At 40.6% G+C, this 19,175-nt stretch overlaps 1 protein-coding gene across 1 annotated transcript in view; it reads left to right on the top strand.

Moving 5' to 3' along the window:
- CCDC7 (coiled-coil domain containing 7) overlaps positions 1-19,175 on the top strand; it is a 424,140-nt gene that overhangs the window by 39,864 nt on the left and 365,101 nt on the right. The window contains exon 10 of the mRNA XM_055092614.2: positions 497-572. Coding sequence (XP_054948589.1) covers positions 497-572 — 76 coding nt within the window. The remainder of the gene's footprint in view (positions 1-496; positions 573-19,175) is intronic.

Below are 19,175 nucleotides of genomic sequence, written 5' to 3' on the forward strand. Positions count from 1 at the left end.
GTTCTCTTTTGGGTTCTTTGATACAGTTGTAAAGCTTAACAGGTTAGCTAGATCCTTCCTATAGACCTTATTGACTTAGCAACAGCAACTAAAGCAGTTCTCTTTTAGTATGCTATAGTCCCTCTGATATTCCATATCATAAGAAGGTCACATATGTTGGACATTAATCCAGTTTTGTCTTTTACTAGATATATAGTATTGATCAAGTTATGTAATCTCTTTGAGCCTGAACTTCTTTATTTGAAAATTATGACAGTATGTTATTTTTTAGATTAAGAATAAGAGAATGCAGTATAACATGGTGATTTGCACATAATAGGTGTTTAATAAAATGGTAGCTATTCTCCTCATAAGCATTCTGTTAATAGTCATGTAGCCCTGCTAGCCCCTCTTTATGTTTGTTTAGCTTTCACATCCATAGCAGTTATATTTAGCATAGAGCTATAACTTAAGCTATTTATAAAACCTTTAACATTTTTGACTTTTTAAATAATAGAAACTGCTCATTCAATGACTAATCGATTTAATGCCATGTTGAAAGTATTTGAAAACCAGGCAAATATGTTGGAGAGGTAAGCTTTTTTGTTTTTGCATTTTATTATTTTTCTATTTTTAAAAAAAGACAGATAAAATTGTATTTTTCCATATGTAATATATTCATTGAAAAAAGTTAGTACGTGTTTATTGCAGAAATATTGAAAACATAAAGAAGAAAATAACCTCTATCAACAAATTCAGAATTTCTTATATCAATTTTTATGATTTTATGTATGTATAATTTTTAAATGGAAAGTTATAAACATGGAGAATGTAAAATGAAATGTAAAATATGTGCTATGGGAAAATAGTATATTGGTTCCTAAAAAAATAAAAAACAGAATTACCATATGATCCAGCAATTCCACTTCTGGGCATATATACCCCAAAATTGAAAACAGAGTGTTGAAGGGATATTTGTACATCCATGTTTGTTGCAGCGTTATTCACAACAGCCAAAAGATGGAAGCAACCCACATGTGCAACAATGAATAAATGGATAAACAAAATGTGGCATATACATATAATGAAATTATTATTGAGTCTTAAAGGAAATTCTAATACATGCTACAACATGGATGAACCCTGAGGACATTCTGCTAAGTATAATAAGCCAGCCACAAAAAAGACAAATGCAATTATTCCTCTTACATGAGGTATCTAGAGTAGTGTCAAATTCATAGACACAGAAGATAGAATGATGGTTGCCAGGGGGTGCAGGAGGGGGAAATGGGGAGTTATTGTTTGATGCACACAAAGCTTCAGTTTTACATGAGGAGAAGAGTTCTGGAGATTGGTTGTAAAATAATGTAAAGTTACGTAACACTGCTGAACTATACATTTAAAATGATTAAGATGGTAAATTTTATGTTATATGTATTTTTCCATAGTTAAAAAAGTTAAAAGTTGCGATGATACAAAATGTAGTTTGTGAATATTTTTTCACCTGTAAACTCATTTAATTTCTTTTTAAAATAAATGTTTTATTTTTTATTGACAAAATTATATATATTTATGGTATAAAATGTGATGTTTTTATATGTACATACCTTATGGAATCGCTAAATCAAGCTATGTAACAGACCCAAAATCCTCACATACATATCTTTTTTTTCTGGTGAAAACACTTAAAAACTACTCTCTAGAAACTTTCCCTTTGTCTAGCTGAAATTTTGTATCCTTTGACCAACATCTCCCCATTTTTCCCCAACCCCAGCCTCTAGTGACCAGCATTCTGTTTTCTATTTCCATGAGTTTGACTTTTTAGGGTTCTACATATAAGTGAGATCATGCAGTAATTGTCTTTCTGTACCTGACTTCTTAGCATAATGCCCTTCAGTTTCATCCATGTTGTTGCAGATGACAGGATTTCCTTCTTTTTTAAGGCTGGATAATATTTTATATTTATATTTTATATATATATCTGTATATATATATATATCTTCCACATGTTCTTTATCTATTTTTACATTTATGGACACTTAGGTTGATTCCATATTGTAGTTATTGTGAATAATACTGCAGTGAACATGGGAGTATGGGTATCTACTCAACATGATTTATCCCATTTCCTTTAGATGTATACTCAGAAGTGGAATTTTTTGGTCATTCGGTAGTTCTATTTTTATCTTTTTTGAAGAATCTCCATACTGTTTTCCATAAAGCTGAACTAATTTACATTCTCACTAACAGTGTATAAGAGTTCCCTTTCCTCCACATTCTTGCCAGTACTTAAATGTTTTTTCTTTTTGATAATAGCCATTTTTTTTTGATAACAGATGTGAGGTAATATTACATGGTGGTTTAAATTTACTTTTCCTTGATGATTAGTGATGTTGAACATTTTTTTCATATACCCTGTTGACCATTCACATGTCTTTTTTTGAGAAATATCAAACCATTTGCCCATTTTTAAATGGGGTTATTTGTTTTCTTGTAGTTGAGTTGAGCTCCTTTTACATCTTGGATATTAAACTCTTATCAGATGTACGGTTTGCAAATATTTTCTCCCATTCCATAGGTTGTATCTTTATTCCATTGATTGTTTCCTTTGCTCTACAGAAACTATTTAGCTTGATGCAGTCCCATTTGTCTATTTTTGCTTTTGTTACCTGTGCTTTTGGGGTCATATCAAAAAAATCTTTTCCAAGACCAATGTCAAGAAGTTTTCACCCTGTTTTCTTCAAGTAGTTTTACAGTTTCAGGTTTTACATTTAAGTTTTTAATTCATTTTGGGTCTATTTTTGTATATGAGATGAGATAAGGACCCTATTTCATTCTTCTGCAGTCTCTTCAACGCAATTTATTGAAGAGACATTCTTTTCCTAATTATGTGTTTTTGGACATTTGTCAAAGATCAGTTGATCATATATATGTAAATTTCTTTCTGGGCTCTCTATTCTGTTCCATTGGCTATGTCTGTTTTTTTTTCCTTTTTCTAAATTATACTTTAAGTTCTGGGGTACATGTACAGAATGTGCAGGTTTGTTACATAGGTATTCATGTGCCATGCTGGTTTGCTGCACCCATCAACCTGTCATCTACATTAGGTATTTCTCCTAATGCTATCCCTCCTCTAGGCCCCCACCTGCTGACAGGCCCTGGTGTGTGATGTTCCCCTCCCTGTGTCCATGTATTCTTATTGTTCCACTCCCACTTATGAGCGAGAACATGCGGTGTTTGGTTTTCTGTTCCTGTGTTAGTTTGCTGAGAATGATGGTTTCCAGCTTCATCCATGTCCCTGCAAAGGACATGATCTCATCCTTTTTTATGGCTGCATAGTATTCCATGGTGTATATGTGCCACATTTGCTTTATCCAGTGTATCATTGATGGGCACTTGGGTTGGTTCCAAGTCTTTGCCATTGTGAACAGTGCTGCAATAACATATGTGTGCATGTGTTTTTATAGTAGAATAATTTATAATTCTTTGGGTATATACCCAGTAATGGGATTGCTGGGTCAAATGGTATTTCTAGTTCTAGATTCTTGAGGAATCACCACACTGTCTTCCACAATGGTTGAACTAATTTACACTCCCACCAACAATGTAAAAGTGTTCCTATTTCTCCACATCATCTCCAGCATCTGTTGTTTCCTGACTTTTTAATGATTGCCATTCTAACTGGCATGAGATGGTATCTCATTGTGGTTTTTATTTGCATTTCTCTAATGACCAGTGATGATGAGCATATTTTTATAAGTTTGTTGGCTGCATAAATGTCTTGAGAAGTGTCTATTCATATTCTTCACCCACTTTTTGATGGGGTTGTTTGTTTTTTTCTTGTACATTTGTTTAAATTCTTTGTAGATTCTGGATATTAGCCCTTTGTAAGATGGATAGATTGCAAAAATTTTCTCCCATTCTGTAGGTTACCTGTTCAGTCTAATGATAGTTTCTTTTGCTGTGCAGAAGTTCTTTAGTTTAATTAGATCCCATTTGTCAATTTTGGCTTCTGTTGCCATTGTTTTTGGTGTTTTAGTCATGAAGTCTTTGCCCATGCCTATGTCCTGAATGGTATTGCCTAGGTTTTCTTCTAGGGTTTTTATGGTTTTAGGTCTTATGTTTAAGTGTCTAATCCATCTTGAGTTAATTTTCGTATAAGGTGTAAGGAAGGGATCCAGTTTTAGTTTTCTGCCTATGGCTAGCCAGTTTTCCCAACACCATTTATTAAATAGGAAATCCTTTCTCCACTGCTTGTTTTTGTCAGGTTTGTCAAAGATCATATGGTTGTAGATGTGTGGTGTTATTTCTGAGGCCTCTGTTCTGTTCCATTGGTCTATATATCTGTTTTGGTACCAGTACCATGCTGTTTTGGTTACTGTAGCCTTGTAGTATAGTTTGAAGTCAGGTAGCATGATGCCTCCAGCTTTATTCTTTTTGCTTAGGATTATCTTGGCTATGAGGGCTCTTTTTTGGTTCCATATGAATTTAAAGAATTTTTTTTTCTAATTCTGTGAAGAAAGTCAATAGTAGCTTGATGGGGATGGCATTGAGTCTATAAATTACTTTGGGCAGTATGGCCATTTTCATGGTATTGATTCTTCCTATCCATGAGCATGGAATGTTTTTCCATTTGTTTGTTTCCTCTCTTATTTCCTTGAGCTGTGGTTTGTAGTTCTCCTTGAAGAGGTTCTTCACATCCCTTGTAAGTTGTATTCCTAGGTATTTTATTCTCTTTGTAGCAGTTGTGAATGGGAGTTCACTCATGATTTGGCTCTCTGTCTGTTCTTGGTTTATAGGAATACTTGTGATTTTTGCATATTGATTTTGTATCCTGAGACTTCGCTGAAATTGCTCAGCTTAAGGAGATTTTGGGCTGAGACGATGGGGTTTTCTAAATAAACAATCATGTCATCTGCAAAGAGAGACAATTTGACTTCCTCTTTTCCTAATTGAATACACTTTATTTCTTTCTCTTGCCTGATTGCCCTGGCCAGAACTTCCAATACTATGTTGAATAGGAGTGGTGAGAGAGGGCATCTTTGTCTTGTGCCAGTTTTCAAAGGAATGCTTCCAGTTTTTGCCCATTCAGTATGATATACTGATATTGGCTGTGGGTTTGTCATAAATAGCTCTTATTATTTTGAGATACTTTTAGTCAATTCCTAGTTTATTGAGATTTTTTAGCATGAAGGGCTGTTGAATTTTGTTGAAGGCCTTTTCTGCATCTATTTACATAATCATGTGGTTTTTGTCATTGGTTCTGTTTATGTGATGGATTATGTTTATTGATTTGTGTATGTTGAACCAGCCTTGCATCCCAGGAATGAAGCCCACTTGATAATGGTGGACAAGCTTTTTGATGTGCTTCTGGATTCAGTTTATCAGTATTTTATTGAGGATTTTCTCATTGATGTTCATCAGGGATATTGGCTTAAAATTTTCTTTTTTTGTTGTGTCTCTGCCAGTTCTTGGTATCAGGAAGATGCTGGCCTCATAAAATGAGTTAGGGAGGATTCTCTCTTTTTCTATTGTTTGGAATAGTTTCAGAAGGAATGGTACCAGCTCCTCTTTGTACCTTTGGTAGAATTTGGCCGTGAATCCGTCTGGTCCTGGACTTTTTTTGGTTGGCAGGCTATTAATTACTGCCTCCATTTCAGAACTTGTAATTGGTCTATTCAGGGATTTGACTTCTTCCTGGTTTAGTCTTGGGAGGGTGTATGTGTCCTGGAATTTATCCATTTCTTCTAGATTTTCTAGTTTATTTATGTAGAGGTGTTTATAGTATTCTCTGATGGTAGTTTGTATTTCTGTGGGATGGGTGGTGATATCCCCTTTATCATTTTTTATTGCATCTGTTTGATTTTTCTCCCCTTTCTTCTTTATTAATCTGGCTAGCAGTCTATCTATTTTGTTGATCTTTTCAAAAAATCAGCTCCTGGATTCATTGATTTTTTGAAGGGCTTTTTGTGTCTCTATCTCCTTCAGTTCTGCTCCGATCTTAATTATTTCTTGTCTTCTTCTAGCTTTTGAATTTGTTTGCTCTCGCTTCTCTTGTTCTTTTAATTGTGATGTTAGGGTGTCGGTTTTAGATCTTGCCTGCTTTCTCTTGTGGGCATTTAGTGCTATAAATTTCCCTCTACACAGTGCTTTAAATGTGTCCCAGGGATTCTGGTACATTGTGTCTTTATTCTCATTGGTTTCAAAGAACATCTTTATTCCTGCCTTCATTTCATTATGTACCCAGTAGTCATTCAGGAGTAAGTTGTTCAGTTTCCATGTAGTTGTTTGGTTTTGAGTAAGTTTCTTAATCCTGAGTGCTAGTTTGATTGCACTGTGGTCTGAGAGACTTGTTTGTTATGATTTCTGTTCTCTTGCATTTGCTGAGGAGTATTTTACTTCCAATTTTGTGGTCAATTTTAGAATAAGTGCAATGTGGTGTTGAGAAGAATGTATATTCTGTTGATTTGTTGTGGAAAGTTCTGTAGATGTCTATTAGTTCTGCTTGGTGTAGAGCTGAGTTCAACTCCTGGATATCCTTGTTAATTTTCTGTCTTGTTGATTTGTCTAATATTGACAGTGGGGTGTTAAAGTCTCCCACTATAATTGTGTGGGAGTCTAAGTCTCTTTGTAGGTCTTTAAGGACTCGCTTTATGAATCTGGGTGCTCCTGTATTGGGTACATATATATTTAGGATAGTTAGCTCTTCTTGCTGCATTGATCCCTTTACGATTATGTAATGCCCTTTTCTCTTTTGATTTCTGCTGGTTTAAAGTCTGTTTTATCAGAGACTAGGATTGCAACCCCTGCTTTTTTTTGCTTTCCATTTGCTTGATAAATCTTCCTCCATCCCTTTATTTTGAGCCTATGTGTGTCTTTGCATGTGATATGGTCTCCTGCACACCGATGGGTCTTTACTCTTTGTCCAATTTGCCAGTCTGTGTCTTTTGATTGCAGCATTTAGCTAATTTACATTTAAGGTTAATATTGATCTGTGTGAATTTGAGCTTGTCATTATGATGCTAGCTGGTTATTTTGCCCGTTAGTTGATGCTGTTTCTTCATAGCATCGATGGTCTTTACAATTTGGTATGTTTTTGCAGTGGCTGGTACCGGTTGTTCCTTTCCATGTTTAGTGTTTCCTTTAGGAGCTCGTGTAAAGGCAGGCCTGGTGGTGACAAAATCTCTCAGCATTTGCTTGTCTGTAAAGTATTTTATTTCTCCTTTGCTTAGGAAGCTTAGTTTGGCTGGATATGAAATTCTGGGTTGAAAATTCTTTTCTTTAAGAATGTTGAATATCGGCCCCCAGTCTCTTCTGGCTTGCATGTTTTCTGCTGAGAGATCTGCTGTTAGTCTGATGGGCTTCCTTTTGTGGGTAACCTGACCTTTCTCTCTGGCTGCCCTTAACATTTTTTTTTTTTTCATTTCAACCTTGGTGAATCTGACAATTATGTGTCTTGGGGTTGCTCTTCTCGAGGAATATCTTTGTCGTGTTCTCTGTATTTCCTGAATTTGAATGTTGGCCTGCCTTGCTAGATTGGGGTAGTTCTCCTGTATAATATCCTGAAGAGTGTTTTCCAACTTGGTTCAATTCTCCCTGTCACTTTCAGGTACATGAATCAAATGTAGATTTAGTCTTTTCACATAGTCCCATATTTCTTGGGGGTTTTGTTTGTTTCTTTTTTTTTTTTTTTTTTTTCAGGAGGAAAAAAAAGCCTATTTAATGAACTCAGGAAAAATGAAGACAAAAGAAACATAAAATGAACATATGGCCTTTTCCATGATACATGCTGTTATTTTACCTGTCTTCTATTACTCTTATGTGTTATTCATCTTTCTTCCAGATTTGCATATTTCTCCATTTATACATAGGGAATTGGGGACTTTTAAAAGTTTTTCCCTGTCTCTGATGGATTGGACGATGTTTGCAATTCTAGGAGACATCTGATTATTCTTTCAAAATAAATTTATCAGAAGGAGTTTTGTTCTCTAAAATTATTGTGATTCCAGAATTATCTTCTGCTCTTCTGCTAATAAATCTCCTATCATTGTTTGGTTAATTTATTGGGAAGAAACTTGACATCCTGATGTAATCTTCTTTGTCCTGTGTTTTCCCAACCATGGTCATTATGGGAGAGGGTGACGGGAGAAAGGGCTGGGAAAGAGGGAGCCCTAATGTTGAATCTTTCTTTTTTTTTTTTTATTTTTTTTTTAGTGTTTATTGATCATTCTTGGGTGTTTCTCGGAGAGGGGGATTTGGCAGGGTCATAGGACAATAGTGGAGGGAAGGTCAGCAGGTAAACATGTGAACAAAGGTCTCTGGTTTTCCTAGGCAGAGGGCCCTGCCGCCTTCTGCAGTGTTTGTGTCCCTGGGTACTTGAGATTAGGGAGTGGTGATGACTCTTAATGAGTATGCTGCCTTCAAGCATCTGTTTAACAAAGCACATCTTGCACCACCCTTAATCCATTTAACCCTTAGTGGACACAGCACATGTTTCAGAGAGCATGGGGTTGGGGGTAAGGTTATAGGTTAACAGCATCCCAAGGCAGAAGAACCTTTCTTAGTACAGAATAAAATGGAGTCTCCTATGTCTACTTCTTTCTACACAGACACAGTAACAATCTGATCTCTCTTTCTTTTCCCCACATTTCCCCCTTTTCTATTTGACAAAACCGCCATCGTCATCATGGCCCGTTCTCAATGAGCTGTTGGGTACACCTCCCAGATGGGGTGGCAGCCGGGCAGAGGGGCTCCCCACTTCCCAGATGGGGCAGCTGGGCAGAGGCACCCCCCACCTCTCGGATGGGGCGGCCTGCCAGGCGGGGGCTGTCCCCCACCTCCTGGACGGGGTGGCCGGCCTGGCGGGGGCTGCCCCCCCACCTCCCGGATGGGGCGGCTGACCAGTGGAGATGCTCTTCACCTCCCGGACGGGGCGGCTGCTGGGCGGAGGGGCTCCTCACTTCTTGGACTGGGCGGCCAGTCAGAGACGCTCCTCACCTCCCAGACAGGGTGGTGGCGGGGCAGAGACACTCCTCAGATCCCAGATGGGGTCACGGCCGGGCAGAGGCGCTCTTCACATCTCAGAGGGGACAGCGGGGCAGAGGCGCTCCCTACATCCCAGACGATGGGCGGCGGGGCAGAGACGCTCCTCACTTCCTAGACAGGGTGATGGCTAGGAAGAGGCGCTCCTCACTTCCCAGACTGGGCGGCTGGGCAGAGGGGCTCCTCACATCCCAGACGATGGGCAGCCAGGCAGAGACGCTCCTCACTTCCTAGATGGGGTGGCGGCCGGGCAGAGGCTGCAATCTCGGCACTTTGGGAGGCCAAGGCAGGCGGCTGGGAGGTGGAGGTTGTAGCGAGCCGAGATCACACCACTGCACTCCAGCCTGGGCAACATTGAGCACTGAGTGAGCGAGACTCCGTCTGCAATCCTGGCACCTCGGGAGGCCGAGGCAGGCAGATCACTTGCGGTCGGGAGCTGGAGACCAGCCCGGCCAACATGGTGAAACCCCATCTCCACCAAAAAATACGAAAACCAGTCAGGCGTGGCGGTGCATGCCTGCAATCCCAGGCACTTGGCAGGCTGAGGCAGGAGAATCAGGCAGGGAGGTTGCAGTGAGTCGAGATGGCAGCAGTACAGTCCAGCCTCCGCTCGGCATCAGAGGGAGACCATGCAAAGGGGAGAGGGAGAGGGAGAGGGAGAGGGAGAGGGAGAAGGAGAGGGAGAAGGAGAGGGAGAGGTGTTTCTTTCTTTTCACTCTTTTTTTGTCTAATCTTGCCTTCTTGCTTTATTTCATTGAGTTGATCTTCAATCTCTGATATCCTTTCTTCCGCTTGATCAATTTGGCTATTGATACTTGTGTATGCTTCACAAAGTTCTCGTCCTGTGTTTTTCAGCTCCATCAGGTCATTTATGTTCTTCTCTAAACCGGGTATTCTAGTTAGCAATTCCTGTAACCTTTTTTCAAGGTTCTTAGCTTCCTGGCATTGGGTTAGAACATGCTCCTTTAGCTCAGAGGAGTTTGTTATTACCCACCTTCTGAAGCATACTTCTGTCAATTCGTCAAACTCATTCTCCATCCAGTTTTATTCCCTTGCTGGTGAGCAGTTGTGATCCTTTGCAGTAGAAGAGGTGTTCTGGTTTTTGGAATTTTCAGCCTTTTTATGCTGGTTTCTCCCCATCTTCGTGGATTTATCTACATTTGGTCTGTGAGGTTGGTGATGTTGATACTATTCCTTTCTGTTTGTTAGTATTCTTTCTAACAGGCCCCTCTGCTGCAGGTCTGCTGGAGTTTGCTGGAGGTCCACTCCAGACCCTGTTTGCCTGGGTATCACCAGCAGAGGCTGTAGAACAACAAAGATTGCTGCCTGTTCCTCCCTCTGGAAGCTTCATCTCAGAGGGGCACCAGCCAGATGCCAGCCAGAGCTCTCCTGTATGAGGTGTCTATTGGCCCCTACTGGGAGGTATCTCCCAGTCTGGATACGTGGATGGTCAGGGACCCACTTGAGAAGGCAGTCTGTCCGTTGTCAGAGCTTGAACACTTTGCTGGGAGAACTGCTCCTCTCTTCGGAGCTGTCAGGCAGGGATGTTTAAGTCTGCTAAAGCTGTGCCCACAGTCACGCCTTCCCCCAGGTGCTCTGTCCCAGGGAGCTGCGGTGGGCTCCAACCAGTTCGAACTTCCTGGCGGCTTTGTTTACACTGTAAGGTAAAACCACCTACTCAAGCCTCAGCAATGGCGGATGCCCCTCCCCCTACCAAGGTCGAGTATCCCAGGTTGACCTTAGACTGCTGTGCTAGCAGAGAGAATTTCAAGCCAGTGGATCTTAGTTTGCTGCACTCTGTGGGGGTGGGACCCGTTAAGCCAGGCACCAAGAGAATTTCCTGGTCTGCCGGTGGTGAAGACCATGGGAAAAGTGCAGTGTCTGGGCCAGAATGCACCATTTCTCCCAGTACAGTCTCTCATGGCTTCCCTTGGCTAGGGAAGGGAAATCCCCTGACCCCTTGCACTTCCCAGGTGAGGCAACACCCCACCCTGCTTCAGCTCACCCTCCATGGGCTGCATCCAGTGTCCAGCCAGTCCTATTGAGATGTACTGGGTACCTCAGTTGGAAATGTAGGAATCATCCACCTTCTGTGTTGATCTCGCTGGGAGCTGCAGACTGGAGCTGTTCCTATTTGGCCATCTTTTTGGCTATATCTGTTTTGATGCTAGGGTCATGCAGTTTTGATTACTATAGCTTTGTGTATTAGATTTTGAGATAGTGTGATGCCTCCACCTTTGTTCTTTTTGCTTATGATTGCTTTGGCTACTCAGGGTCTTTTGTGGTCCCATATGAATTTTAGGATCTATTTTTATTTCTGTAAAAAATGTCATTGAAATTTTCCTAGGGATTACATTGAATCTGTAGGTTATTTTGGGTAGCACGAACATTTTAATGATATTGTTTCAACTCATGAATATGGGATGTATTTTCAATTCTTTGTGTGTTCTTCAATTTATTTCATCAACATCTTATAGTTTTCAGTGCAACAGATCTTTCACTTCTTTGATTAAGTGTATTCCCAAGTATTTTATTTCTTTTTATGCTATTATAAATGGGATTGTTTTCTTGCCTTCTTTTTTAGATAGTTTGTTGTTAATTTATAGAAACACAACTGATTTTTATATTGGTTTTTGTATCCTGCAACTTTGTTGAATTCATTTATTCTGCAAGTTTTTGGGAACATCTTTAGAGTTTTCTATGTAGGAAAGTATATCATCTGGAAACAAATATGATTTTACTTATTCTTTTTCTATTTTGATGCATTTTATTTGTTTTTCTTGACTAATTGCCCTGGCGTGGACTTCTAGTACTATGTTGAATAGAAGTGGTGAGAGTGGGTATCCTTGTTTTTGATCTTAGAAGAAAAGCTTTCAACTTTTCACTATTGAGTATAATAATGTTAGCTATGGGGTTCTGATATATGGATTTTATTATATTAAGGTACATTCCTTCTATACCTATTTATTGATGGGTCTTATTATGAAAGGATGTTGAATTTTGTCAAATGCTTTTTCTGCATCTTATGATCATATGGTTTTGTCTTTCATTCTGCTAATATGATGCCCAACATTTATTGATTTGCTGAATCATCCTTGCACTCCAGGGATAAATTCCACTTGATCATGGTGAATGATCCCTTTAATGTACTGTTAAATTTGTTTTGCTAGTATTGTGTTGAAGATTTTTACATCTATATTCATCAGGGATAATTTTCTTTTCTTGTGATGTCCATGTCTGACTTTGTTATCAGGGTGATTAATGAAGACTTGTGAAATAGTTTGGAAGTATTTCTTCCTCTTCAAGATTTTCGAAGAGTTTGAGAAGGATTGTATTAGTTCTTCTTTAAATATTTGGTAGAATTCAGCCATGAAGCCAGGAAGTCTTGGGCATTTCTTTGATAGGAGATTTTTTTATTATTGATTGACTCTTCTTGGTCATTATTGGTCTTTTCAGATTTTCTATTTCTTCAGTCTTGGTAGGTTGTATGTTTCCAGGAATTTACTAATTTTCTTCTAGATTGTTCAGTTTGTTAGAATTTAATTTGTTTGTGGTAGTTTCTTATTATCTTTTTTTTATTTCTATGGTATCGGTTGTAATGTCTCATTTTTCTTTACTGAGGTTATTTGGGCCTTCTCTCTCTTTTTTCTTAGTCCAGCTAAAGATTTGCTGATTTTATCTTTTCAGAAAACTTTTAGTTTTGTTAACCTTTTCTATTGTTTTTCTAGTCTCTATTATTTATTGCTGTTTTTTTTTTTTTTTGAGATGGAGTTTTGCTCTGTCACCCAGGCTGGAGTGCAGTGGCGCGATCTTGGCTCACTGCAAGCTCCGCCTCCCGGGTTCACGCCATTCTCCTGCCTCAGCCTCCTGAGTAGCTGAGACCACAGGTGCCTGCCACAACGCCCGGCTAATTTTTTGTATTTTCAGTAGAGATGGGGTTTCACCGTGTTAGCCAGGATGGTCTTGATCTGACCTTGTGATCTGCCTGCCTCGGCCTCCCAAAGTGCTGGGATTACAGGCATGAGCCACCACGCCCGGCCTATTTCTGCTCTTTGTAATTTTCTTCCTTCTATGAACTATTGGCTTAATTTGTTATTTTTCTAGTTCTTTGGTGTATCACATTAGGTTATTTATTTGAGATCATTATTTCTTTTTTAAGTAGACATCTATTGCAATAAACTTCCCACTTAGAACTGCTTTTGCTGCATTTCATGAGTTTTAGTATGTTGTATTTCCATTTTTGTTTGTCTGAAGATACTTTCTGATTTCCCTTTGGATTTCTTTTTTGACTCATCATTTGTTTAGGAGTGTGTTAATTTCTACATATTTGTGAATTTTTCCAGTTTTTCTCCTGTCATTGATTTCTAGTTTCAAATTATTGTCATTGGAAAATATACTTGATATGACTTCAGTCTTCTTAAGTATATTAAGACATGTTTTGTGGTCTAACACATAACGTATCATGGGAAATATTTCATATTCACTCAAGGAGAACGTATGTTCTGCTGCTGTTGGGTGGAATGTTTTGTATGTGTCAGTTAGGTCCATTTGGCCTAAAGTATTGTTCAAGTCCAATGTTTCCATATTCATTTGTTGTCTGGATGAACTGTCTATTGTTGTAAATGAGGCATTACTGTAAATAGGCTATTATTATATTGCTGTCTGTCTCTCAATTCAGATCTATTAATAGTTGCTGTATGTATTCAGGTAGTCTTATCTCGATGCATATTATTTAAAATTGTTATAACCTCTTGATGGATTGACCCCTTTATAATTTTTTTATGCCCAGCTAATTTTTATTTATTTATTTATTTATTTATTTATTTATTTTGTAGTATTTATTGATCATTCTTGGGTGTTTCTCGGAGAGGGGGATGTGGCAGGGTCATAGGATAATAGTGGAGAGAAGGTCAGCAGATAAACACATGAACAAAGGTCTCTGGTTTTCCTAGGCAGAGGTCCCTGCGGCCTTCCGCAGTGTTTGTGTCCCTGGGTACTTGAGATTAGGGAGTGGTGATGACTCTTAACGAGCATGCTGCCTTCAAGCATCTGTTTAACAAAGCACATCTTGCACCGCCCTTAATCCATTTAACCCTGAGTTGACACAGCACATGTTTCAGAGAGCACGGGGTTGGGGGTAAGGTTATAGATCAACAGCATCCCAAGGCAGAAGAATTTTTCTTAGTACAGAACAAAAATGGAGTCTCCTATGTCTACTTCTTTCTACACAGACACAGTAACAATCTGATCTCTCTTTCTTTTCCCCACATTTCCCCCTTTTCTTTTCGACAAAACCGCCATCGTCATCATGGCTCGTTCTCGATGGTCGCTGTCTCTTCGGAGCTGTTGGGTACACCTCCCAGATGGGGCGGCCGGGCAGAGGCACTTCTCACTTCCCAGACGGGGCAGCCGGGCAGAGGCGCTCCTCACATCCCAGATGATGGGTGGCTGGGCAGAGGCGCTCCTCACTTCCCAGATGATGGGCGGGTGGGCAGAGGCGCTCCTCAGTTCCCAGACGGGGCTGCCAGTCAGAGGCGCTCCTTGCCTCCCAGACAGGGTAGTGGCTGGGCAGAGGTGCTCCTCACATCCCAGACGGGGCGGCCGGGCAGAGGCGCTCCTCACTTCCCAGACAGGGCGGCCAGGCAGAGGCGCTCCTCACTTCCCATTCGGGGCGGCCGGGCAGAGACGCTCCTCAGTTCCTAGATGGGGTGGCAGCCGGGCAGAGGTGCTCCTCACTTCCCAGACAGGGCGGCCAGGCAGAGGCGCTGCTCACTTCCCATTCGGGGCAGCCGGGCAGAGGCGCTCCTCACTTCCCATTCGGGGCAGCCGGGCAGAGGCACTCCTCACTTCCTCCCAGACGGGGCGGCCGGGCAGAGGCACTCCTCACTTCCCAGACAGGGCGGCCGGGCAGAGGCGCTCCTCACATCCCAGACGATGGGCGGCCAGGCAGAGACGCTCCTCACTTCCTAGATGGGGTGGCGGCCGGGCAGAGGCGCTCCTCACTTCCCAGACGGGGCAGCTGGGCAGAGGGGCTCCTCACATCCCAGACGATGGGCAGCCAGGCAGAGACGCTGCTCACTTCCTAGACGGGGTGGCAGGCGGGCAGAAGCTGTAATCTTAGCACTTTGGGAGGCCAAGGCAGGCGGCTGGGAGGTGGAGGTTGTAGCGAGCCGAGATCACGCCACTGCACTCCAGCCTGGGCAACATTGAGCATTGAGTGAGCGAGACTCCGTCTGCAATCCCAGCACCTCGGGAGGCCGAGGGGGGCAGATCACCCAAGGCCAGGAGCTGGAGACCAGCCCGGTCAACATGGCGAAACCCCGTCTCCACCAAAAATACAAAAATCAGTCAGTAGTGGCGGTGTGTGCCTGGAATCCCATGTACTCAGTGGGCCAAGGCAGGAGAATCACGGGAGCCTGAGGCAGGGAGGTTGCAGCGAGCCGAGATCATGGCAGTACAGTCCAGGCTCGGCAAGAGAGGGAGACCGTAGAAAGAAAGGGGAGAGAGAGAGGGAGAGGCGACCCCTTTATAATTATATAACGACCTTCTTTGTCTCATGAGGCAGCTAATAACTTAAAATCTCTCTTCTTATATAAGTATAGCCACTCGTGCCTTCTTTTGGTTTTGATTTGCATGGAGTATCTTTTTCCATCCCTTCACTTTTAGCTTTTGTGTGTTCCGGGCTGGAGTGCAGTGGCGCAATCTCAGGTCACTGCAACTTCTGCCTCCCGGGTTCAAGTGATTCTCCTGTGTCAGCCTCCTGAGTAGCTGGGACTACAAGTGCGCGCCACCACACCCAGCTAATTTTTGTATTTTTAGTAGAGACGGGGTTTCACCATGTTGGCCAAGATGGTCTCGATCTCTTGACCTCGTGATCCGCCCACCATGGCCTCCCAAAGTGCTGGGATTACAGGCATGAGCCACCGCGCCAGGCCTGTGTGTTCTTAAAGTTTATGTGAGTCTCTTGTGGGCAGCATGTAGTTGGGTTCTTTAAAAAAAAAATCCATTCAGCCACTTGACATGTTTTTGTTGGAGATTTAATCAATTTACACTTAAATATACATTCAAAGTAATTATTTATATGTAAGGACTTACTATTACCATTTTGTTTTTTGAGTTGGATTCTCACTCTGTTGCCCAGGCTGGAGTGCAGTGGTGCAATCTTGGCTTACTGCAGCCTCTGCCTCCTGGGTTCAAGCAATTCTCCTGCCTTAGCCTCCTGAGTAGCTGGAATTACAGGCACCTGCCACTACGCCTGGCTAATTTTTGTATTTCTAGTAGAGATGCAGTTTCTCCATGTTGACCAGGCTGGTCTTGAACTCCTGACCTCAGGTGATCCACTACCTCGGCCTCCCAAAGTGCTGTGATTACAGGCATGAGCCACTGTGCATGGCTCACTGTTACCATTTTGAAGGACGGTAATCATATGATCATTTCAATAGATGCAGAAACAGCATTTCGCAGCATTCAAAATCTTTTCATAGCAAAAACTTACAACAAATTAGGTATACAAGGAATTTTCTCCACATAAAAAGGCCATATTAGCCTACAGCTAACATTACACTCAGTGGTGAAAAGTTGAAGACTTTTTCTCTAATAACAGGAAAAAGACAAGGATGCCTGCTCTTACCAGTTCTATTCAATGTAGTACCAGAAGTCAAATGTAGTAGCCAAGCAATTAGTCAAGAAAAAGAAATTAAAGGTATCCAAATCAGAATAGAAGAAGTAAAATCATGTGTTTATAGATGACATGAGTTCATATATAGAAAACCCTAAGGATGCTTCCCCCACCCCCATCAAATGTAGAATGGTGCCACTCCCAAAACTCTTAGAACTAATAAATGAATTCAGTAAAGTTGCAGGTTACAAAATCAGCATCCCCAAATCAGTTGTGTTTCTACACACTAACAATAACTGTGAAGAAGAAAACATTTAGAGTAGCATGAAAAGAAATGAAATATTTAAGAATAAATTTAACCAAGGAAGTAAAAGATATGCACACAGAAAACTATAAAACACATGAGATATATTGAAGAAGACACAAAGAAATTGGACAATATTGTATGTTCATGGATTCGAAGAGTTAATACTGTTGTAAATAAGTCCATGTACCCAAAGTGATCTACAGATTCTGTGTGAATCCTATGAAAATACCAATGACATTTTTCACAGACATAAAACAAATCCTAAAATTCATATGCAATTTCAAAAGGCCTTGAATAGCCAAAGCAAATTTTAGCAAGACTAGTAAGGCTGGAAGCACATTACTTTCTTATTTTTTTTTTTGAGACGGAGTCTCACTCTGTCGCCCAGGCTGGAGTGCAATGGCACCATCTCAGCTCACTGCAACCTCCTTCTCCCAGGTTCAAGCAATCAAGCAATTCTCCTGCCTCAGCCTCCCAAGTAGCTGGGATTACAAGCGCTGCCACCATGCCTGGCTAATTTTTTTGTATTTTTAGTAGAGACGGGGTTTTACCATGTTGGCCAGGCTGGTTTTGAACTGCTGACCTCAAGCAATCTTCCCGCCTTGGCCTCCCAAAGTGCTAGGATTACAGGCATGAGCCACTGCGCCTGGCATTTTTTTTTTTTCTTTTGAAATGGAGTCTTGTTCTGTCACCCAGGCTGGAGTGCAGTGCCGTGATCTTGGCTCACTGCAACCTCTGCCTCCTGGGTTTGAGTGATTCTCCTGCCTCAGCCTCCTGAGTAGCTTCAGATGATCCACCTGCCTCAACCTCCCAAAGTGTTGGGATTACAGGCCTGAGCCACTGCACCTGGCCCTTACTTTCTGATTTCAAATTATGTTTTAAAGCTACAGTAATTAATACAGTATGGTACTGGCATAAAATCAGACATATAGACCCATGAAACAGATTAGCAAGCGCAGAAACAAACCCAAGCATATGGACAAGTGATCTTCAACAATAGTGTCAGAAATAAACAATGGGGAAAGGATAGTATCTCCAACAAATGATACTGGGAAAAGTGGATCTCCATATGCAAAAGAATGATGTTGGACCTTCATGCCATGCATAAAAATCAATTCAAAATGCATTAAAAACTTACCTGTATGAGCTGAAACCGTAAAACTCCTCGATGAAAACATAGGAAATGAGCTCCATGACATTGGTCTGGGGCAATGATTTTTTTGGATATTACACCAAAAAAAAAAAAAAAACAGGAAAAAAAGCAAGAATAAACAACTGAGATTACATCAAACTTAAAAGTCCTGCCTAAAAAAGGAAATAATAAAATGAAATGGAAAACTATGGAATGGGAGAAAATATTTTCAAACTGTACATCTGATAATGGGTTAATACAAAAAATATACAGGGGACTCATACAACTGAATTGAAGATAAAAAGTAATTAAAGGACTTGAATAGATATTTTTCCAAAGAAGACATACAAATATACATGGGTATGGGAAAAGGTACTTTATATCACCAATCATCAGAGAAATGTAAATCAAAATCACAATGAAATAATACATCATACTTGTTAGGTTGGCTGTTATTAAGAAAAAATGGTAACAATTATTAGCAAGGATTTGGAGAAAAGGGAACCCTTCAACACTACTGGTGGGAATGTAAATTGGTAGAGCCATTATGGAAAACAGTATGGAAGTGCATAAAAATTTAAAATAGAACTACCATATGACCCATAAATGCCACTTCTGGGTATGTATCCAAAGGAACTTAAATCAATATGTCAGGGGGATATCTGCACTCCCATTTTCATTGCAGTAGCCAAAATATGGAAACAACTTAAGTATCCATAATGGATGAATGGATATAATGTGCCTATGCATACAACAGAATATTATTCACCCTTAAGAAATTAGAAAATCCTTCCATTTGTGACAACATGGATGGACCTGGAAGGCATTATGTTAAGTGAAAGAATCCAGGCACAGAAAGCAAAATAATTTAGGAGCTGGAAAGGTGTAGGCTAAAATGCACAAAGTTTCAGTTTTCCAAGATAAATAAGCTTTGTAGATCTATTATACAGCAGAATTCCCATAGTGAACAATACTGCATTGTATACTTAAAATTTTCTAAGAGGGTAGGTGTTTTGTTAATTTTTCTTAATAGCAACAGCAGCAGCAGAAACCATGACAAACAATTATGGTATTAATGAGGGCAGACGGAAACATTT

This window comes from Pan paniscus, chromosome 8, assembly GCF_029289425.2.
Source record: "Pan paniscus chromosome 8, NHGRI_mPanPan1-v2.0_pri, whole genome shotgun sequence".
NCBI classification, from domain to species: domain Eukaryota; kingdom Metazoa; phylum Chordata; class Mammalia; order Primates; family Hominidae; genus Pan; species Pan paniscus.